The following is a 25,117-nucleotide window of genomic DNA, read 5'->3' as shown; positions in this document are numbered from 1 at the left end:
AGCATTAAGTGAAGGATGCATGAAGAACTGCATAACAGGCTACATAAAGGGATCTAATTTTAAAGGACTGAGTAGGAATTTTCATTAAATAAATAGGCAAATGTTATTTCATTAATTCTGGCAAAAAATCTTTAAGAATAAAAGTGGCAGGTTAGAAACAGTAAATCTGATGTGTACAAAGAATCTAAAGTAATAAAGCACTGTGTTTATGTTTAAAGTTTTTCTCTGGGAATATGAATATTCATGGGTAGTTTCCCTCTAAAAACCAACATTTTTTTCCCCTTTAATCCAGTAGCTGAAAATCAGAAATTTCTTAATTTTCAACGTGAAACATAAAGGTACTTTAATTTTTTTTATATTATATATATTACTTTAGCATACTATAAATTTTACCAGTTTGTTTGACTTGAATCAGAAGACTTCATTTAAGTCTAGGTTATACCATTTATTAATTTTCACATCTGAACCAAGTCACCTTGTTTTCATTTTGCACTATTAAGATATCACAATGTGCCGTTTTTAGAGTTGCTGTGAGAATCAAATGAGGCTAAACCAAGTCATGTGAACTGAATACTATTACTGCTTAAAAAGCGGCATTATCTTTAACAACATCCAAGAATTTGGGTAAAAAAAAGAGGAAACCCTGGTGGCGTAGTGGTTAAGTGCTATGGCTGCTAACCAAAGGGTTGGCAGTGTGAATCCGCCAGGGGCTCCTTGGAAACTCTATGGGGCAGTTCTTCTCTGTCCTATAGGGTCGCTATGAGTCAGAATTGACTCGGCGGCACTGGGTTTGGTTTTTGTGTCCTTTATTAAAACTAACAACTTTTACTGTAATGAAAATAGCTTTGAGAAATCTTTCTAAGAAAGCATTCCTTCCTTTGGGTATTCTTCATTATTCCTCTTCAGAAATGACTCATTGCCACCATATTTTAAAGCAAATAATACACGTTTTCTATGTTTGTTTGCCAACCACACCCTCCCCCTGCAAGGTATTTTCAAAGATGTTTTCATAAGAGCCGCTATGCCAACTTACGTTTTTACATGTTGCTGTAAAAAAAATTAGCATAGCACCCTTACAAAAATATCTCAAGGGGGGAGGGGAGGGTGTAGTTGGCAAACAAATGCAGAAGGTGCACACTGTGTAAAAATACAGTAACTGGCAGCAAAAACTAGATCAAATATACATAAGCTTGTTGAGGGTCATCAGTCACTACCGTGCTAGTCACTATGTGGCAAAAACCTTAAAAAAAAAATTATAAAAATTTTCATTCACTGTAAGTGACTTAGGACATATTTCAGTTACAATGAACCTCACTTATGACTGTTTTCTTTTCTGTGGTACGTCTTATTGTTAGCAATTTGCTGGTGTTATCATTCTCAGATGTTCATTTGAAGGTGTTCAATGTTATGATTTATACGATATTGATAATAAAAGGTAATAATGAAAACTAAAAAAAGTGTGTGTGTATATATATATATACAGTATTCAACTTATGTCAGAAATAACTTACAACGGAGTCATTGAAACGGAATCTGTCATAAGATGGGGACTACCTGTATAGGTTTCATATTTATGACCTAGCAACTTTTTATTTCTCATCTTATTTTCGTAAACTAGGTCCACGATTACACATTTTACAATAAAACGACTCTGTCTTTAAAAAAAAAAAACTGTTCTGAATTTAAAAATACAATGACATAACAACCTCTACCAACCTTCTACTGTTAAAAAAGATATATATCAGCATAGATACATACATGACCATATTCCTCAAGAGCTCCTTTTCCTTCCTCAATCGTAACAAAATTCCCTGCTGGTGTCCTATGTAAAGACAATCGACCTTTTTTGGACCTTTTGTTGGGATCTGCAACTGGATCCTTGAAGACATTAATCTGGAATCCAAATTAATAAAGTTAGAGAAATAGAAGACTCATGATCAAAAATTTCCAACCAGTTCCTACTTAGAAAAAAAAAAAAATACACACACACAAATTTTAAGCACTTTATTTGTTGTTGTTGTTAGGTGCTGTAGAGTTGGTTCAGACTCAGCAACCCTATGTACAACAGAACAAAATGCTGCCCAGACCTGTGCCATTCGCATAATTACTGTTGTTTGAGCCCATTGTTGCAGCCACTGTGTGAATTCATTTCGTTCAGGGTATCCTTCTCTTTTGCTGACCCTCTGCTTTACCAAGCACCATGTCCTTCTCCAGGGACTGTTCCCTCCTGATAACATGTCCACAGTACGTGAGACAGTCTCCCCATTCTCTTTCCCAAGGAGCATTCTGGCTGTATTTCTTCCAAGACAGACTTATTCGTTATGTTGGCAGTACACCATACATTCAGTAATCTTTGCCAATATCATATTTCAAGGCATCAATTCTTCTTCAGTCTTCCTTATTCATTGTCCAGCTTTTGCACACATATGAGGCGATTGAAAATGTCACGGCTCAGGTCAGGAGGTCTTTTGCAGCAAGTCTGCCCAATGCAATACGTCGCTTGATTTCCTGACTGCTGCTTCCATGGGTGTCGATAGTGAGTCCAAGTAAAGTGAAATGCTTGACAACTTCAGTCTTTTCTCCATTTATCATGATGTTGCTTATTGGTCCAGTTGTGAGGATTTTTGTTTTATGTTGAGATGTAATCCATACTGAAGGCTGTGGTCTCTGATCTTCATCAGTAAGTGCTTCAATCAAGTTACTGAAGCTTTCAGAAAGTAAGGTTCTGTCATCTGTGTGCTGCAGGTTGTTAATGAGTCTTCCACCAATCCTGACGCCACATTCTTCTTCATATAGTCCAACTTCTTGGATTATTTGCTCAGGGTACAAAGTATGGTAAAAGGATGCAACCCTGATGCAAACCTTTTTTGATTTTAAACCACGCAGTATCCCGTTGCTCTGTTTAAATGACTGCCTCTTGGTCTGTGTACAGGCTCGGCATGAGCACAATTAAGTGTTCTGGGATTCCCATTCTTCATAATGTTATCCATAATTTGTTATGATCCACACTGTATGCCTTTTGTATAGTCAATAAAACACAGGTAAACATCTTTCTGGTATTCCCTGCTTTTAGCCAAGATCTGCCTGACATCAGCAATGATATCCCTTGTTCCATGTCCTCTACTCAATTCATTTTGAATTTCTGGCAGTTCTCTCCTGATGTACTTTTGAATGATCTTCAGCAAGTTTTACTTGCGTGTGATATTTATGATATTATTTGATAATTTCCCCATTCTGTTGGATCACCTTTCTTTGCAATGGGCACAAATACGGATCTCTTCCAGTCAGTTGGCCAGGTAGCTGTCTTCCAAATTTCTTGGCATAGATGAGTGAACACATTCAGTGCTGCATTCGTTTGTTGAAACATCTCAACTGGTATTCCATCAATTCCTGAAGCCTTTTTTTTTTTTTTTTTTTTTTACCAACGCCTTCAGTGCAGCTTGCACTTCCTTCAGTACTGTCGGTTCCTGAGCAAATGCTACCTCCTGAAATGGCTGAACATCACTCAATTCTTTTTGGCATAGTGACTGTGTATTCCTTCCATTTGCTTTTGCTGATTCCTGTGTCATTCAATATTTAGCCTACAAAATTCTTCAGAACTGCAACTCAAGGCTTGAACTTTTTCTTCAGTTCTTTCTGCTTGAGAAATGTTGAGTGTGATCTTCCATTTTGCTTTTCTAACTCCAGGTCTTTGCACATTTCATTATAATATTTTACTTTGTCTTGTCGAGCTGCCCTTTGAAATCTTCTGTTCACCTCTTTTACTTTGTTATTTCTTTCTTTCGCTTTAGCTACTCTACATTCAAGAACAAGTTTCAGATGCTCTTCTGACCTCCATTTTGGTCTTTTCTTTCTTTCCTGTCTTTTTAATGGCCTTATGCTTTCTTCATATATGATGTCCTTGATGTCTTCCCACAACTCGTCTCGTCTTTGGTCATTAGTGTTCAGTGTATCAAATCTTTTCCTGAGATGCTCTCCAAAGTCAGGTGCGATATACTCAAGGTCACATTTTGACTTTCGTGGATTTGTTTTAATTTTCTTCAGTTTCAACGTGAACTTACATATGAGCACTTGATGGTCTGTTCTGCAGCCGGCCCCTGGCCTTGTTCTGATGATATTAAGGTTTTCCATTGTCTCTTTCCACAGATGTAGTCAATATGATTCTGTGTTTTCCATCCAGCAAAGTCCACGTGTATAGCTGCCATTTAAGCTGTTGAATAAAGGCATTTGCGATGAAGTTGTTAGTCTTGCAAAGTCCCATCATGCGATCTCCGGTGTCCTTTCTATCACCAATGCCATATTTTCCAACTACCAATCCTTCTTCATTTCCAACTTTCACATTCCAAACAGCAATAATTATCAATGCATCTTGATTGAATGCTTGATCAATTTCAGACTGTGGAAGTTGGTAAAAATCTTCAATTTCCTCATCTTTGGCATTAGTGGTTGGTGCGTAAACTTGAATAATACTTGTTTTAACTGCTCCTCCTTGTAGGCTTATAAATATTATCCTAACACTGACAGCGTTGTACTTCAGGATAGATCTTAAAAAGTTCTTTTTGACAACGAATGTGATGCCATTTTTCTTCAATTTGTTATTCCTGGCATAGCAGACCATATGATTGTCTGATTCAAAATAGCCAATACCAGTCCATTTCAGCTCAGTAATGCCTACAATATGAAACTTTATGTGTTCCATTTAATTTTTGATGACTTCCAGTTTTCCTAGATTCATACTTTGTACATTCTACATTCCAGTTAATGGATGTCTGCAGCTTTCTTCTCATTTTGAGTCATGCCACATCAGCAAATAATGGTCCTGAAAGCTTGACTCCATTCTTGTCATTAAGGTTGACTCAACTTTGAGAAGGCAGATCTTCCCCGGTCGTATTTTTAGTGTCTTCCAATCTGAGGGGAGCCCTGGTGGTGCAGCGGTTAAAACCTATGGCTGCTACCCAAAAGGTTGGCAGTTCCAATCCACCAGCCACTCCTTGGAAACTCTATGGGGCAGTTCTGCTCCATCCAATAGGGTCGCTATGAGTCAGAATTGACTGGACAGCAAAAGGTTTAGTTTTTTTGGGGGGTTTCCAACCTGAGGGGCTCATCTTCCGGCACTGTATCAGACAATGTTCCACTGCTATTCATAAGGTTTTCACTGACCAATTTTTTCAGAAGTAGACTGCCAGGCCCTTCCTCCTAGTCTGTCTTAGTCTGGAAGCTCTGCTGAAACCTGTTCACCAAGGGTGACCCTGTTGGTATTTGAAATACCAGTGGCAGCACTTCCAGTATCACAACAACACTTAAGCCACCACAGTATGACAAATTGATAGACTCATGGTAGAAGTACTTCCTAAGTATAATTAAACCAATCCATATTCGACTTTGAGAAATGTAACTCTAGCCTATTTTGGAGGACAGAGTCATCTGTTATGAAAAGAACAGAATCCAAATCTTAGATATCCTTTCTTAACACTAAAGAATACTCCATTTGCAGGAAGTCTTTCAGGTTTTTAATCATGTGACCCTTAAAGTACCACCTTCTATATTACAAATTGACTTTAAACTTATATTAAGTATAGTAAATACTTAATATATATTGAAAAATATATATATGCCAATACTATGTATACATAAACTGTAGAGAGGGTTTCCTACTTCTTAACCTTTCCCTTTTGTTAGTTTTTACTCTGTTACCTTGTTATTCTCAGAAGCAAAAAAGACTTAAAGAACCTCAAGACAGCAGAATATTGGCTGCAGGATCAAAAATATAGAAGGCAAAACATTATACAAGCAACTAGCGGTGGCAGTGAAATGAAAAACAGAGGAGTCAATCCCAGAACTCTCTAAAGGAAGATGGAGTAGAAATAAGGCAGGTAGCCAACCCAGGTACTCTTAGGAAAGGAAGTTCTTGGCATCCCTCAGCCCCACCCTTTGCTCCAAAGAATCCCCAGCTCTCAAAAGCCTATAGCTAGTGGGATTGTTGATGATGGCTAGGTCAGCTGACATTCCCACTTCAACGTGGTCAACTTTTTGATTCAAAGGTATATACGGAAGCAGTGGGAAATTAATGACCTGTATTATACTTCTTTTTAAATTATTTTTCACCTTCTTTTTCTCTTTTTTCCTCTTAATCAGGTTGTTACCTAACATCTCTTTTCTTTCCCTGTTTCTGAATCAAGGTATCTGACAATGAATTAACAGTCCCGAAGTACATTACACTCATTCAATAACTACACTCTACCTAGATACATATAAAAGGTATTAACACACAGAAGGAGTAAAAGCTGAAGGACATACCCCAAGGCCATTGGTTACCACATAACTACACTTGAAGGAACAATTTAAGAGATCTCTTGTTAACTTCTGCAGCAAAGCTCCACCAGAGCCAAAGGCAATATTTTCAATACTCCATTTTTTTTGCTTCATGCCTTCTAAGATCTAGAAGATTAAAAACAAACACCAAAATATAAAAGTAATTTGATTTTCCATGGGCAATACTGATGAATGAATTATTCTAGATCTTTTTTATAACAGTCAGTAATTAGAAAAGAAGACCTAGGCAAAGTCATACTCCATATTTTCTAAGACCCACCCACTCCAAAAAGGAAGCCTTTAAACTGAGGGATACGTTTGAAAGGGGAGAGTTTTATTCACATTTCTAAATTGTTGCGGTTAGGGTTGGGAGAATTAAGGAAATGAGAGAATGACAGAGAGAGAGAGACACAGAGAAAGTCTACAATTACCTACCTAAGGTTACTTCAGCCAATGTTTATTCTATCTACCTTATTAGGTTATTGCCTAGACGCCAGCAGCACAAGCAATGGGGCCCAGGCATTTACCCCAAGTTACTACACTGCAGAAATGACTCTAATCATCACTAATAAACTGCAATATGTCATCCTATTAAATGTCATGCTGCATACTGTATGCAAAGACACATGTAAAAGTTAACAGATATTGACGGAAAAACAGTATAAAATACTCTCCTCTGCACAACAGTTCAGCCACGAGCACAGCCATTTTATTCAGGCTGGTGCTCCAGTGCCATCAAAAACTATGGACAGAGGCACGTGTCAAGAGTTATCACTGGATCATTTTGGGAGAGCGAGTATCTAGAAGCCAGTTAGAAAGACCTGCATGAAATACAGTTCTGGGATCTAAAAGAACTCTTTAAAGGGACACACTGTCTAAAAGCTACATTAAAGATTTGTTTCTTATCAATGTCATTTGTATTTCTTTCCTTTAGGTAGGGCATCTGTCGTTTTATTTAACAAATTCAATCACCAAGCTTAATAATAGCTTTGTGTGAATTAGTAACACAAATTCATCACATTCCCCCCAAATACCAATAGCCTCAAACTGATTTTTTTCTCTGTTCTTTATTTTCAGTGTGGCAAAAATAAAAATATACAAATCCCAACCAAGCACCTTCATCTTTTAACAACCCCACATTTAGAAAAGCAACTTTCTTTTTAAAATCCTAACCATCTAATTCTCCTGCTAGATGTACTTTTTTACTACAGGTATCAAGATGGAAAAACAATTTATTTTAATGTGATTCCTTAGGTTGTACACAAATCTAGTTTCATTTCTTTACTATTGCACCTGAACCCAAGGTACCCAAAGGCCCTGAATTAGATTTTTCATGGAAATGACTGTGAACAGGCTAAGTTAAAAAATAAATGCAGAGAACAGAAAAAGTAAGGGAAGAAAAGGAAACAGACAGATGCAGGGTAAGGTGGCTTGGGTAAATAAAATATAGAGAAAATAGTTTCATTCTGTCACCTGACTTTGGATATGCCCAGAAGCACATCAATGAGTAAATCACAAAACCACAGAATCACCTAATGTCATATTACTGTACTTCAGGCCCACTTTCTTAAAGATATTCTTCCCATATAGCCTCACCAAAAGTTATAAAATTTGGACTAAATTTACAGTTAAAGTTCAAGTGAATTTTTCTATTAACAATATGGAAAGCTATAGAATTAGTGAAAAAATTTCTATTTTAAAACATTTACACACACAAATCAAGGAAATCTGATGAGATGTAACAAGTTGGCAAAACATCACTATAGTCTTAGACACTATACTTTTGTGTTGAATAAGACATTTTCATATTTCATATTCAAGGTATCTAACATAACCAAAATGAAAAGAATCAGATTATGCCATTAGTATTTAAATAATTTTCTTATCACTATTATACATTTGAACCATTCTTTACAATCTACAAGTGCTTTCACAATACATTTCCTACATGCAGGTAGAAAATTAATTTGCTCCTATTTACTACGATTTACATAAAACCAACATTTTATGTTAACATCTGAATCTCAATCGCTGCACCAACATTGTGAAGCTCAGGGGAAATTTCCTACAAGGGTAGAGACAAAGATCCCAGGAAAAGAATTCTAGAATAGCTAATGGGAAAGAAAGAGGAAAAAAAAAAGTTGACCAGTGCACAGAATAGTATTTACATCTAGGAAGAAAAATGTTTAAAATATATAGGACTTGACTTGCAAATAAATCTTCCTTTTGCCTGCTTTGAGAATTCAATGCCATTTTAACTTCATTAATGAACCACGTCAATGGAGAAGTTTCAATGATAATCAGTCAAGAAGCCTAAATTTCCAATTAAAATATAAATTGAGAAAAAACGGGGCGGACACTTTTCTGTTTTGTCCAAAAAAGACAGGCAAACTCATTTTGGTACACAGTGGAACAAACCAATAGTGGGGTTATACTGTAAACTCCATAAAATGTCACTGGGCAAACTGACTATGAATAACAAAGTTCAAGAGTGAAGTTGATGTTGACATGTCGTGGGGTTGTTAACCAATGTCATAAAACAATATGTGTACTAATTGTTTAATGAGAAACTAGCTTGTTCTGTAAACCTTCATCTGAAGTACAATTTAAAAAAGTGAAGTTGACATTCAAGAAGTTAGCTGTTTTCAATTAAACAGATTTTTCATTTTTCCAAAATTAAGGCATTTAATTTAGCCTATGTATAAAACTTCTGTGAATTTCTTTCCCTGCTTCTAAAAGTGTATTTTAACCCACCTCTTACGAAGCAAAAGAAAAAAGGTAGGTATTATCCTTTGGGTAAATCAACACATTTGAATGCATTTGCATTAACACAAACTATTCAGTCTCGGACTGTCCTGTTTAAAGTTTTGCCAATGCCAAAACAACCATCAAGAGTATCTGTCTCGACCGTTTTTATAAGAACTCAAGAAAAGGTTTAAGCACATTAGAATACATTCTTTGATGGTTATGAGGGTGGGGAGGGAGGAGGAGGGGAATTTACTAGCTAGATTAAAAAAAAAAAAAATTTTTTTTTTTTTTTGACAAGAATTACCTTAGGTGAAGGAAAGAACAACACACAATACAGGGGAAGTCAGCACCACTGGACTAAACCAAAAGCTAAGGTTTTGGAACACAACCAAACACTTCGAGAGACAGTGGAGGAGAGGCAGGGGTCTGGAGACCATGGTTTCAGGGTACATCTATGTAACTGGCATAACAAAGTTTATTAAGAAAACGTTCTGCATGTTCTGCATCTGTGAGTGGCGTCTGGGGTCTTAAAAGCTAGCAAGCGGCCATCTAAGATGCATCAATTGGTTCCAACCCACCTGGAGCAAAGAAGAATGAAGAACACAAGGAAAATATTAGCCCAAGAGACAAAAGGGGCCACACAAACCAGAGACTCCATCAGTCTGAGACCAGAAGAACAAGATGGTACCCAGCTACCATCAGTGACTACCCTGACAGGGAACACAACAGAGAGTCCCTGACAGAGCAGGAGAAAAGAGGGGTGCAGAACTCAGATTCTAGTAAAAAGACCAGACAATGATCTCACTGAGTCTGGAGGAGCCCCAGAAGACATGGCCCCTGGACTCTCTGTTAACCCAGAACTAAAATCATTCCCAAAGCCAACTCTTCAGACAAAGAAAAGACTGAACTATAAGACATAAAATGATACTCATGAGGAGTGTGCTTCTTAGTTCAAGTAGATACATGAGAGTAAATGGGCAGCTCCTATCTGGAGGTGAGATGAGAAGGCAGAAAGGGAGAGGAGCTGGCTGAACGGACACAGGAAATCTGGGGTGGAAAGGAGGAATGCGCAGTCACATTACAGTGATAGCAACTAGGGTCACATAACGATGTGTGTATAAATGTTTGTATGAGAAACTAACTTGAGCTGTAAACTTTCACCTAAAGCACACACAAAAAAGAGTATTTGTCTCAGTATTTAACTTCTTGTTCATGGATTTAAGAATAAAATTTACAGTTTTAAGCTGATTCTCAACTTTAAAAAATGCATATTCATTCTCAAAGAGCACACACACACACGTACGTCAGGGAGCCACACACACACACACACACGTACATCAAGGAGCCCTGGTGGTGCAGTGGTTAAACTTTCGGCTGCTAACCAAAAGTTTGGTAGTTCAAATCCACCAGCCACTCCTTGGAAACCCTATAGAGAAGTTCTACTCTGTCCTACTGGGTCGCCATGAGTCGGAATCAACTCAACGGCAATGAGTTAGGGTTATATGTATGAAGACAAAAGAAAAAAGAACTTTGGTTTTTAAAGGGAAGCTCAAATACCTGACTGAACAACTCAAACAGCTGAACACTAGAACAATGAAGGGGTAGGCACAACCAGCGGGAACAGTATTGGGTTAAAATGAATTTTGTGAAATTGTACAGTACCCTGCCTATGTTTCTTCAGCAGAAAGGATAACTGAGTGTTGGTGGGTACTTCTTAAACTATCTAAAATGTAGGTATGGGTCGTAGTACTTAACGGATACCAAGGCAAGAAACTGTCAGTTCAGCTGAGTGAAGGTTACAGCAGCAATTAAATACACCAGCTCAGATTTCTATACTCAGGAGTTCTGTATTCCCCCTTCTTACTGCAGACTTTTCTTTCTTTCTTTTCACATGAAAGTCCCTAATCTCCCAACACCAATATACTTAGAGGAGCTGAAGGAGGTCCTCTGTCCTCTTAGGCAAGGCAGCTTGGGAGAGAGGCTGTGGAGGAAACTTCACTTCTGTTATTTTAAGAGACATCTATTTCCGACGCTGCATTTTGGAACTCTTAAATGCACATCACCACAGAAATACTTCTTGTTATACTCATAGTTCTCACTTTCAAATGAATCTCTGGAAAACAAACTATTTACAATCTGGGTATTGGCCGAGCACCAAACTCTTTCAAACAGAAAAATTGTTTAGTGACTTGTACACTTTAAAATGCCGGTGGTTTACAATACCAGTCTGGATTTTGATGTCAGTGATATTCTTATTTTTTACGGAATATCTTAGGTACAAGTTAAAATAACAGAACACCTCTTTAAAGCTTACTGGGAATTAAAAGAAGCAAACATTAATGATAATATAACACATACTATTTGGTTAATCTAGCAATAATGGTAATGGCAGTCAACAATTTAGAAGAAGTGACAAACTACTTTCTAAAAAGAGTAACTGTACACATTAATACCATCCATTTCACATTGATAAGAGTATGTGAAGCTCCATTTCATTAAAACTGAGACCTACTCAGGCAGGGTCAAGACCTTTTTATTTACTATATAAGAAGCATTCCTTAACTGGTATTTTTTGTTTCATAGTAACACTTCTTTAGGCGCATCATCCATGGAGGCCAATGAGGACTGGGAGGAATAAGACAGTGTGATTGACTGGTGCTATCGTTTGTAAGTTTCAAGGAATTAACAGATAGAAATATACCATCATAAATAGTTATAAAAAAACCTTACAATTGTGCTTAAATTATTACGTTTCTTATTAAGTTAATAAAAAGGAGCTTAATTATAAGGATTGCTTTACTAGAACTTTTAATATAAAACACATACCTCTTGTAAGGTATTAATATCTACTCCATCCCCTTGAATAACTCTAAGGTAAGGTGGCAGTAGCTTGTAGCCCTTTGAGTTCTCTGTAACAGGGAACTTCTTGCCTAAAATATCCAAAACCTGTATGGAAAAATAACAACCAACACAAAAGAACTGTAACTGAAAAAAAGTATAAAAACTTTCCAAAGTTAAAAAAAGACTGCATTGCGAGACAATCTTGGGAATTTAAAAATTCATCAAATTATGTTAAAACTCCTATAATACTATGTATAAGTCCTTTTAAATTTAATCCCAACCTTTTATAACTGTGTTAGAAACGTGTGGTATTTTCTGTTAAGTAAATTTATTCATAAAGTGGCTCAAAACCTGTTTTTTTCTTCACATTTTTCAAATACGCCTACAAGGAAAAAAAAATCCATAACATTAAGGAAATTAAAACAATATAATATTTTTAAACAGTATGTAAAGTATCACTAACAAACTCATGATTATACTTTTGATTTAAATTTATTTGATTTGTGCCCAATAGTTTTGTTTGGTTTAATTTTGTCCGACAGAACCCAAATGTAAATCCATTTGAATCACAAAGTTCAGATAAATTGTGATATGGAGAGAAAGCTGGAAATGAACCACATGTAACCTATAGTTTCTCTAGGTCCTCCATTTCGCTTAAAGATGACACTCATTTTTTAAGTCAAAATGCATAATATGCAAATCACCCTCACTCATTCATTAACTCTTGAAAGTTTTGTAGCAACTGAAATACCTAGCACAAATTTAAAATTTCTTTGAAATCTTGGCCTGGGATACAAAAAACCTACCAATCAGACACATCCTCCAGCCCAGCAAATAATTACCTTTTCCTACATAAATCAATTAAAGATTCTAACAACATAAAAATTCTGTATTAATGACTAAGTTTGTTCTTGTAACTAGCCATATACATTTCTATTACATAACAGTTAAAAGGTGAAGCCTATTACATTTGCTAAAAGCAAATCTGTTAATATTTTAGGCTAAGACACCACCTTCGGAATAGCCCATCATTAAGGATAAGAACCCCCATGTGTCTGTCAGTTTGTTGTACTGTGGGGGCTTATGTGTTGCTGTGATGCTGGAAGCTATGCCACTGGTATTAAAAAACTGGCACGGTCACCCATGGCGGAGAGGTTTCAGCTGAGCTCCTAGACTAAGACAGACTAGGAAGAAGGACCCAACAGTCTACTTCTGAAAAGAATTAGCCAGTGAAAACCTTATGAATAGCAGCAGAACACTGTCTGATATAGTGCCGGAAGAGGAACCCCTCAGGTTGGAAGGCACTCAAAATATGACTGGGGAAGTGCTGCCTCCTGAAAGTAGAGTCAACCTTAATGACATGGATGGAGTCAAGCTCTTGGGACCTTCCTTTGCTGATGCGGCATGACTCAAAATGAGAAGAAACAGCTGCAAACATCCATCAATAACTGGAACCTGGAATGTATGAAGTATGAATCTAGGAAAATTGGAGCTCGTCAAAAATGAAATGGAACGTGTAAACATCGATGTCCTAGGCATTAGTGAGCTGAAATGGGCTGGTACTGGTCATTTTGAATCAGACAATCATATGGTCTACTACGCTGGGAATGACAACTTGAAGAGGAATGGCATTGCATTCATCGTGAAAAAGAACACTCCAAGGTCTGTCCTGAAGTATATCGCTGTCAGTGATAGGATAATATCCATACGCCTACAAGGACGACCAGTTAATATTACTATTATTCAAATTTACACACCAGTCACTAAGGACAAAGATGAAGAAGCTGAAGATTTACACCAACTATTGCAGTCTGAAATTGATCGAACATTCAATCAGGATGCACTGATAATTACTGGTGACTGGAATGTGAAAGCTGGAAACAAAGAAGAAGGATAGATGGTAAATATGGCGTTGGTGATAGAAATGATTGAATTTTGCAAGACCAACGACTTCTTCCTTCCAAATACCTTTTTTCACCAACATAAACAGCAAATATACACATGGGCCTCACCATTTCTGGAACATACAGGAATCAAGTTGGCTACATCTGTGGAAAGAGATGATGGAAAAGCTCAATATCATCAGTCTGGTTAAGGCCAGCAGCTGACTGTGGATCAGACCATCAATTACTCATACGCAAGTTCAAGTTGAAGCTGAAGAAAATTAGATCAAGTCCATGGGAGCCAAAGTACGATCTTGAGTATATTCCACCTGAATTTAGAGGCCATCTCAAGAATAGATTTGATGTGCTGAACACTAATGACCAAAGACCAGATGAGTTGTGGAAGGACATTATATGTGAAGAAAGTGAGAGGTCATTAAAAAGACAGGAAAGAAAGAAAAGACCTAAATGGATGTCAGAAGAGACTCTGAAATTTGATGTTGAATGTCAAGCAGCTACAGCAAAAGGAAAAAATGATGACGTAAAAGAGCTGAACAGAAGATTTCAAAGTATGGCTCCAATAGACCGATTATCATGACGACATGTGCAAAGACCTGGAGATAAAAAAACCAAGAGGAAAGAACACGTTCACCATTTCTAAAGCTGAAGGAACTGAAGAAAATGGTCAAGCCTTGTGTTGCAATACTGAAGTATCCTATGGTGAAAATATTAAACAATGCAGAAAGCATAGAAAGATGGAGGAATACATGGAATCACTACACCAAAAAGAATTGATCAACATTCAACCATTTCAGGGGGTAACACATGATCAGAAACCGATGGTGGTGAAAGAAGTTCAAGCAGCACTAAAGGCAGTGGCAAAAAACAAGGCTCCCAGAATTGACAGAATACCAGTTGAGATGTTTCAACAAATGGATGCAGTGCTGGAAGTGCTCACTTGTCTATGCCAAGAAATTTTGAATGCAGCTACCTGGCCAACCAACTGGAAGAGATCCATATTTATGCCTATTCCCATGAAAGGTGATCCAACCGAACACAGAATTTATCAAACAATATCACTGATACCACATGCAGGCAAAATTTTGCTGAAGATCATTCAAAAGTGGCTGCAGCAGTGTATCGACGGGAACTGCCAGAAATTCAGGCCAGATTTAGAAGAGGATGTGTAACCAGGGATATCATTGCTGATGTCAGATGGATACTGGCTGAAAGCAGAGAATACCTGAAAGATATCTGCCTGTGTTTTACTGACTATGCTAAGACATTTGACTTTGTGGACCATAACGAATTATGGATTACATTGCAGAGAATGGGAATTCCAGAACACTTGATCGTGCTCATGAGGAATCTGTACATGCATCAAGAGGCAGTCATTTGAATAGAACAAGGGGATACTGCTTAGTTTAAAGTTATGAAAGCTGTGCGCCAGAGTTGTATCCTTTCACCATACCTATTCAATCTGTATATTGGGCAAATAATCTGAGAAGCTGGACTACATGAAGAACAAGTCATCAGGACTGGAGGAAAACTCATTAATAACCTGTGTTATACAGATGACACAGCTTTGCTTGCTGAAAGTGAAGAGGACTTGAAGCACTTACTGATGAAGCTCAAAGACCACAGCCTTCAGTATGGATTACACCTCAACATAAAGAAAACAAAAATCCTCACAACTGGACCAACAGGCAACCTCATGATGAATGGAGAAAAGATTGAGGTCATCAAGGATTTCATTTTACTTGAATCCACAATCAACACTGGTGGATGCAGCAGTCAAGAGATCAAAACACACATTGCATTGGGCAAATTTGCTGCAAAAGGCCTCTTTAAAGTATTGAAAAGCAAAGATATCACCTTGAAGACTAAGATGCACCTGACCCAAGCCATGGTGTTTTCAATCACCTCATATGCATACGAAAGCTGGACAATGAATAAGGAACACCGAAGAATTGAAGCCTTTGAATTATGGTGCTGGTGAAGAATATTGAATATACATGGACTGTCAAAAAAAAAACCAAACAACAAATCTGTTGTGGAAGAAGTACAACCAGAATGCTCCTTAGAAGCAAGGATGGAGAGACCATGTCTCACATACTTTGGACATATTACCAGGAAGGATTAGTCCCTGTAGAAGGACATCATACTTGGTAGAGCGTCAGCGAAAAGGAGGAAGACTGTCAACGAGATGGATTGACGCAGTGGCGGCAACAATGGGCACAAGCATAGCAAAAATTGTGAGGATGGTGCAGGACCGGGCAGTGATTCATTCTGTTATGCATAGGGTCACTATGAGTCGGAATTGACTTGACCGCAGCTATCAAAAGTAAGGATAAGAAAAGGCGTCCTTGATTCTCTAATCCTCTTTCTTAAGGGGTAAGTAACTGTAAGTAACTTATCATCTAATCATTAGCGGGAAAGTGATTAAATGGGAACACCACAACCAGAAAGTCCTAGACTGGATACTTGTTTTCTTATTTTATATGTTGTATGAGTTGAGCAAGTTTCTTTAACCTCTCTAAGCATGTTTCTTTTTCTACTATACAACAGAGCTTGTTAATATTTATATAAGGTTTTTATGAAGATTAAATGACACAGTTTATGTAAATATCCAACACAGTATTTTTTTAGTAGTACGTATCGAATAATCCTGTTGTTAGTGCTTTTCAAAGAAGGCAAACCAAGTCCTGAACACTAAAAATTCCAACATTATTATACTGAAGAGCAACATTGTTTCAGAGCATCACTACATGAAAAGTATTTTCAAATTACTCTTAATCTACAATACCCTGCACATTTTCTTTTGTACTAAAAACTTCAAAGGTACAGCAGTGACTTGTGATAATGAAAAAGAAGCCACAAATAAACCTGATAACCATTTCACATGATTGGTTAAAATGGTATAATGCTATCAATTAATTTTGAAGGTAAGTAGAAAAAGTATCTATTCAATAGTACATAACTGTCATCTGACAGTATAAATTACCCACAACTACTTTCTCTGTTATTAATTGATGTGTGGCCTTGGGCAAATCTATTACTCTCTCTGGGTCACAACTCTAAAATATGTGGGCTTGTCTAGACAGCTGTGAAATGGTGTGTGTAAATGAAATTATGAGCAGTGTCGAGCAGTTGGCCTACAGGCATTTTAATAATCAAGTTACATATCAAAATTTACCTTTAATACAGTGTCAAGAGGATTTCCAGAATCAGGTCTGATTATTAGTGGTGCCTCTGTACTTCTTGATACTATTAAATGTCTCAGATCTTCACCCCATATTTTCTCACATGCATTATAAATGTCATAGCTATCGCTGACCACAGACACAGGCACTGATGAAAACTGTGTTACTATATGTTCAAAAGCATCTTTTTCATGGTCTTTCCCCCAAGCTGTTATGGTGCTAGAAAACAAAATGAAAATACAGATTTACTCAGGAGACACATTATCTATTTCTGAATCATCTGTTAATCATTTCTCATGCTTACTACAGTACACCATCAACATCACAGAGAAGACCAATGATTTAGGTTAATGAATGGATAAGTTGAATTTCTGACCGAATCACGCCTTGGCCAATTCATATTTAATAATATAAGTAACCTTGCTCCTCTCCAATAATTATTAAATTTACTTAATATTTAAGTCAAAGTCAACCAATTAGAAACTCTTTTATTTTGGTATTTCTGAACCTACCCATTTAAAATCAGTAGCTAAAAAAGCACTTTCTGAACGTCCTCTATATTTTAAGTCCAGATGTTAGAAAGAATGAGCACACAGTTCCATTATTTTTGCCAGGCAATGCAAGTACTTTGCTCTTTTCTGTGATTTTTCAAAACCATATAATAGTAGGGGCATAGCTTCTGTCTTTATCTTTCAAAATCTTACATGGAGAGGTAAGTACTTAAAAAAAAACACCCACTGCTATTTACACTATCCCACAAATACATGTAACTCTTTCTCAGTTTTATCTTCAAGTGGCCTGTAACAGGTAGTCATTTATCTTATTTATAGAACAGATTGGATATTCTATTATAAAATAGAATAATCCACTGATATCAAGTCAATTCCAACTCACAGCGACCCTATAGGACAGAGTAGAACTGCCCACAGGGTTTCCAAGGCTGTAAGTATTTACAGAAGCAGGCTGCCACATCTTCCTCCCTTGGAGCAGCTGATGGGTTTGAACCGCTGATCTTGTGGTTAGCAGCTGAGCACTTTAACCACTGCATCACCAAGGCTCCTTAAAATAGAGTAGCACATATTAATATATGCCCAAAATAAGAATCTTAGTATTTTGTTTGAGCAAAACATAATTAGGATTGACAAAAAAGTGAGATTTTTTTTTTTCTGTTAATTCCAACAACAAAGATAAAAGTAGTTTGGGACTATCCATGTCACTGCATCTTTCAATTAGGCAAGAATGGCTATAGTAATTTTTACAATGTCCTCAATAGTGGTTTTACTTATAAGTACTTATTGGTTAATTTTTAATTTTAAGTAATTAAAAAAATTCTTAACAGGGTTTCATAATGAATTTGAACATTTTGCCATTTCCTCATGCCAAACAATTTTTCTCTCTCCCTAATTTTGTAATCTTTTAGATATATAATTATCTCAAAACCGAAGTCACACTAATTTATGTTTTATCAATTCATAATTTATTTTCCTAAAGGCTGAATGAACAACTTTTCCACAGTATCAATGGTATGCTTTGGGTCTGAGCATGCATACTTTAGGATTATAAAGACTTAGCTACCCAGAGACTACTCTGGTCTGAAATTGAGAGATAGTCTATTTATATAGACTCATTTAATAGCAAACACTCTTTAACAACTGCTGAGGTTGCCTGTAGCTGATGAAAATTCTCCACTCCATGCAAACATGCACACACGAAAATTAAAATTAAGACTTGAATGAAAACAAGCCCCCTTTTAATATTCAGAATTGCTACTGTCCTCTTCATAGAAAAGAGAATTAAGCTCAATGAACACCAACAAGGGACAGCTTTGCAATGTAAGAATAAACTCCTACAGTTAGAGGTCATTGCTTATGCAGTTATTTTTACTAGAGTTGTATCAATACAGTCATCTAACTTTGCTATTTGTGTGTATCATGTCTAGCAGGTTCAAAAGGCAATTTTTAGTCCTTATCTTATTTGCTTTCCCTATGGCACTGACTTTTCCTGAAGCTTTCTGACTTGAATGATATCTTCCACTTTGAGTTTTTTCTATTTCAAAGGCTCCTCTTCAGGCTCTTTCTTCAACCTATTCTGTCAAATGTCAATATTTCTCAGGGCTCTGACCTGGGCACTTGCCTCCCTCTGTATGCCTCCCTGTGTGAAACACTCAAACTTTCTAAACATATTCTTGTGATGATAGCTTCCAAAAATCTATATTTTGCCCCAGGTTTTTCTTCAGAGCTTCAGATCTATTTTGTTGAATATCTTCATTTCATCATACCATGATTCACTTCCTCTACACATTTATGCTGTAACTTACTCGGAAATTGTGGTTTACCTAACTTACTTCTCCATTAGACTTCCCATTCTTTTAGTACAGTATTTGTATATGTTGTTCAATGAATTCTACCTATGCTATGATCTTAATTTCAAACATCAAATTAAATTTACACCTTTCCAAAGCTTGAAGGAAAAAGTTATGTAGTTGAATATTTCTAAGTCCAGATGCATATATTCTTTAAGAAAATATACTTCTATTTTCAATAATGGCAATCCTGGAAAGTTGTAGTTTTCTTATTTTAAAAGTTATTTTACATGTTAGCTCATTTATCCTCAATGACATTCTTGATGCTGAAGATGTAAAATTTTAGCTTCTCCTTTTGTTTGGTTGGATGAAACTGAAAGACAGAGAGATAATTGACTTGCCCAAGGCCATCTGGTATGTCAGCTGTGAGGTCACTCAGGTTTCCAACTTTCAGTCCTATGTTCTTTCACTATACTATGCTGTTGTTTCAAAGACTTGTATAAGTTTGTATAAAGGACTATGTATAAGAACACATGAAAGGTTTTTATATATTAAGGAGGCAAATTTACAAACGTGGTAAATATTATTGGATCATGAAAAGTAAAATGGATTTTCACTCCGTGCACATGTATAGTGTCCATCCCCTTTTAACATGAAAGCCCTGAAGCCAATATTATTGTTATTCTCAGATTTGCTGTATCATATTCATGGTGTTATTCCAAACCAAAACCAAACCCAGTCCCGTCAAGTTGTTTCCGACTCATAGCGACCCTATAGGACAGAGCAGAACTGCCCCATAGAGTTTCCAACAAAACCAGCAATGAAGAGTCTAATATACACATACTACAGTAACTTCTTAATCCAAGAATCATATATATCAAGGCCCAAAATAAAAATACTCTGGCCCTAAACCTTTTTTTTGTTAATGACAACTTCATTTCTCCAGTTAAGCAGGCTTGAAACTTGTAAGTAAAAATGTTCAGCAAGGCCCTGCTCAGACAGCAATGCTCATAAATTTTTAGTTGAATCTACTCTCTCCTAGACCCAGATTCAAATCACCAAGTTATAGCAATTTTCTCTCTCAAACCATTGCTCACATTTATCCATTTCTTTCCATTCACTTAGCCACATAGTTCTGGACCTCATCACATCTCTCAAGGCTGCTGCAACACTTTCCTATAAAAGCCTCCTAACTTCCAGTTTCTCCTTATTCAATCCATAGGGTAGCCTGTTATCAAAATAATTTTTCCAAAATATTTATCTGATGACATCATTTCTTTGCTCAAAAACTCCAATGCCTGACACTATAAGAAAATGTCTAAGAATAACTTAGCATAATGTACACATTTGTCAACATTCAGTATCAAAATGAATTTGAGGCCCCTTATGAACCTAAACCTACTTTCCCAGTCTATCTTATATTTCCTACAAAATCTCTGTTTCAGCTCTTATTCCTCAATTTCACATTCCACTCTTTCATTTATGCTCTTTCAGCATGATGCCTGACACTTGGTAGATACACAGTATTTACTCAGAGAAGAAATTCTCCCCCAATACTGGCCATTAAGTTTTACCACTCCTTCAAAAACTCATCTCTATAAAACCTTTCTTGGTCTTGCCAGTGGAATATGATTCTTCCTTTGCACGATGTAGCACTTTAATTGTGCTTCTTTCAAAGTACTTAATCAACAGAGCAAAATGTTACCAATGTACTATTTTTATATTGGAGACAGGGTCAGTTTTTTTTTTTTTTTTTAAATCTCTATTTCTTGTAGCGCGCAGCAGACTGCCTTGCATATGAAAGCTGGTCAACTAATACCCATCAAACAATAATAAAAAAAATCAGCTTTATTCTCAACTCACTCCTGGTTTTAGTACCCTATACAGTTTTCAAGTACTAGAACTTAATATACATCTTTCATTTGATTACAGTAAATAATTTGCATTGTAAAAACCAGATGTGTCTTTATTGGGCCATTGTTGACGTACATTTTAAAAATCTCATTGACTTTCAATAACGTTAACTCTAGGACCAAAGCAGCTATAGCTGGATTACAATTTCCTTCTAGTTTAATTTGAGATGGTTTAGTAAGAGCAGATAAGGATGCGTAAATAGAATCTCTACATTCTTCCTTTCATCAAAAGGGCTTATTCACCTCACAAGCCCTTTTGAAAGTATTGAGTCCAGAAGACCATTTCCAGAGCAAAGATAGGTAAGGTCATGAAGAATAGCAGGGAAAGGAAAAACAAGTGAGCAGTTTTTAGAACATGTGTTTCTAGACTAACTTTAATGAAGAATAAAACCTATCTGCCCATGGCAACACAGCAGTTGGAAAAAAAAAAAAAAAAACCCTAAAATGTTTCTATTAGGATGGTTAAAACTTACCCACACTTTCTGATACTAATCTTTACACAAAGTACAAATTCCAAATTTGTACTACTTAAGGTCACATAGTTTTACTGTAGTAACCTGGCTCCTTAGTAAAGCAAAACATCACTGAGTTACAAATCCAAGAGTTAAAAAAAGTAATTCGAGGATGAAAACAATCAGAATTTTACCTGTGTTCTGCTGCTGGAACAGAATAACCAGGAACAGGATCTTTTGTTCCGTAGTATTTTTTAATTAAAGCAATTCCAGCTACTGTATCTGTTCCTTTGAAGTTAACCAAATGAGCAGAGGCTCCTATGCCAGCAGTCTGGAAAATAAACCATAAACAAAAACCACCCAAAAAAGAAAAACTCATAATTGAGGTATATATAGCACAGCTCCCAAAGGAATTACCTTTCTTTAGCTATTCTTAGAGATATTTAACTATTATCAGAGATTACAGTTCCTTATGACAGACTCAGTTTTTTCATAAATATTAAAGGATTCAAATGTTACTCTTCAAAGAGATCTATGTGACAGTATCCACTCCAATTCCAGTCACTCTCTAGTCCCTTACCTTGCCTGGTGCTTCTCTGTAGCATTATCTAACATCTGATATATTTACTGTGTGTGTCTATGTATCTACCTACTACATAAGGACAGAGACTATTTTGTTGAAGGCTATATCCCATGTACCTTTAACAGAGGCTGATACATAGTAGTTATTTTAAATACACACACACACACATATATGTACAGGTATATGTGTATGTGTGTGTATATATATATATACACACACATACATATATATAAAAAACAAAAAATCTGTTGCCGTCGAGTCGATTCCAACTCATAGTGACCCTGTGAGTCAGAGTAGAATTGCCCCATAGAGTTTCCAAGGAGCGCCTGGTGGATTTGAACTGCCGATCTTTTTGGTTAGCAGCTGTAGCTCTTAACCACTATGCCACCAGGGTTTCCTGTATATATATATATATACATGTATATATTTGTTAACTAAATCTTTGGAATTTCACAGACGTGGTTTACTTAGAACAAAGACCAATCCCACCAACTTCCCCCAAAGTTTACAGTGCTAATCAAACCCAAAATCCACATTTTATTAAATGAAGTTTATCTCACAATTTCTTACCTCCTGGGAAGAGACTCCTCTGTAGCCAAAATCATGTAACTTGTATTCCAGACCATCTAAGTTACCAGAAGTTTCTAACAAATATTTGGCCAATATTTTCTTCTGCTCCCTTGAATTTGTGGCCACTGTGATTGGGTACCAAGACTGAACAAGTATAGTCTGTAGTAACAAAATTAACCACAAATAATAATACATAAAATATTGAGTTCTTTCTGAGGAAAATCTTAGCTTTCTCTGCAAATATGTCCTGGACTTTCATACTACTAGAAATACCAATTAGACTTTTCAACTGCATAAAAGGATGCCCACCATGAGCATTCCAGATACAGTGCACAGCTAAGTTCTCAAATCAGCAACATAGAAGATAAGCACACCAGGTTATGAACAGTAGAAAACATCTAATTCTTTGTTACCTAGTTTCAATCCAAAGCTCCAAAGAAGCAAATAATATTTTGAAAAGTTACCTGTGATGAAAGGTCAGTTTTTAAAAATTTCTAATCTGCCACAGATTGATAGTTTTATAAATACACTCACACTTGGTTAAGGCAATGTCAAACTGCCACCAAAGTTTCTAAATGTTTACCCACAATTTTTGTACTTGACTCAGTGTGAACCTGTAACAAATAAGTTTGTGAAACAACGCTGTCCATGGACTACATCTTGTGTAGTAGTAGTCTCAAGGTATTATTCATTTACTTCTCTAGGGAGTCTATTTTTTCTTTATATCTAAGATGATGACTGGATTAACACAGTGGCTGCAACAATGGGCTCAAACACAGCAACAATCATGAGGATGGCACAGAACTGTGCAGCGTTTCGTTTTGTTGTATGGAGGGTCGTTAAGAGTCAGAAATGACTTGATGGTACCTGTCATGGATTGAATTATGTGTGTCCCCCCCCCCCCCCCAGTACCTGTCAACTTGGCTAGGTCATGATTCCCAGTATTGTATGACTGTCCACTGTTTTGTCATCTGATGTGATTTCCCTGTGTGTTGTAAATCCTATCACTATGATGTTAATGAGCTGGATTAGTGGCAGTTATATTGATGAAATCTACAAGATTAGATAGTGTCTTAAGCCAATCTCTCTTAACACACAAAAGACAGAATCGATCAGAGAGATGTGGGGACCTCATACCACCAAGAAAGCAGTGCCGGGAGCAGAGCACGCCCTTTGGACCTGAGGTTCCTGCGTGGAGAAGCTCCCAGACCAAGGGAAAACTGATGACAAGGACCTTCCTCCAGAGCTGATAGAGAAAGACTTCCCCTGGCGCCAGCATCCTGAATTCGAACTTCTAGTCTACTGGACGGTGAGAGAATAAACTTCTCTTTGTTAAAGCCATCCACTTGTGGTATTTTTGTTATAGAAACACTAGATGACTAAGACAGCACCTAACAACAACAACATGACTACTTGAGATATTTCAGCTTAACTGTAGAGAACTCTATTCGCTGACTTACGCTTTACTTTATTCCCTTAGCTTTTTATCAAAGATAATTATAAGAAAACCATAGAAACATTTTTGGATTTGTTATAAAACTGCAAGGTCACTGTTCATTTTGTTATACACTGTCTATTGCATAAGATCCTAAATGGGGAAATGAAGCATTGCTTCCTGTTGTTGTTGTTAGGTGCTGTCAAGTCTGTTCTGACTCATAGCAACCCTATGTACAACAGAATGAAATACTGCCCAGTCCTGCGCCGTCCTCACCATCATTGTTATGGTTGAGCCCATTGTTGCAGCCACTGTGTCAATCCATTTCGTTGCGGGTCTTCCCCTTTTTTGCTAACCCTCTACTGTACCAAGCACGATGTCCTTCTCTAGGGACTGGACTCTCCTGAGAACACGTCCAAAGTATGTAAGACAAAGTCTTGCCATCCTTACTTCTAGTGAGCATTTTGGCTGTACTTCTTCCAAGACAGACTTGTTCATCCTTCTGGCAGTTCATGACATAGTATTCTTCACCAACACTGTAATTCAGAAAAGCCATCAATTCTTCTTCAGTCTTCCTTATTCATTGTCCAGCTTTTGCAAGCATGTGAGGCTTCTAAGGTGCATTCTGGCTGTACTTCTTCCAGCACAGATCTGTTCATTGTTCTGGCAGTCCATATCATATTCAGTGAATACCCTCCCCTCTAATCTTTATCTTCTCTAAACTTATTATTCATATTATCATCAGTTATTTTTCTAAAACAAGTTTTATTTAGGTTACTTCATTCCTTAAAAGCCTTTATTGGCTATCTATTATCCACAGGGGGAAAAAAGTCATTTCATAGAGAATTTAAGACGATCCCTAATCTTGACCTGTC

At 36.8% G+C, this 25,117-nt stretch overlaps 1 protein-coding gene across 1 annotated transcript in view; it reads right to left on the bottom strand.

The window, feature by feature from the left end:
- The window catches only part of NAMPT (nicotinamide phosphoribosyltransferase), a 49,511-nt gene that overhangs the window by 4,763 nt on the left and 19,631 nt on the right, over positions 1-25,117 (bottom strand). The window contains exons 5-10 of the mRNA XM_049893519.1: positions 22,808-22,966; positions 21,849-21,985; positions 16,981-17,206; positions 11,887-12,006; positions 6,298-6,438; positions 1,759-1,893 (exon numbers count right to left, since the gene is read on the bottom strand). Of these exons, the coding sequence (XP_049749476.1) occupies positions 1,759-1,893; positions 6,298-6,438; positions 11,887-12,006; positions 16,981-17,206; positions 21,849-21,985; positions 22,808-22,966 (918 nt within the window). The remainder of the gene's footprint in view (positions 1-1,758; positions 1,894-6,297; positions 6,439-11,886; positions 12,007-16,980; positions 17,207-21,848; positions 21,986-22,807; positions 22,967-25,117) is intronic.

Source organism: Elephas maximus, chromosome 8 (assembly GCF_024166365.1).
Source record: "Elephas maximus indicus isolate mEleMax1 chromosome 8, mEleMax1 primary haplotype, whole genome shotgun sequence".
NCBI classification, from domain to species: Eukaryota; Metazoa; Chordata; class Mammalia; order Proboscidea; family Elephantidae; genus Elephas; species Elephas maximus.
This window is presented reverse-complemented; position numbering and strand designations above follow the sequence as displayed.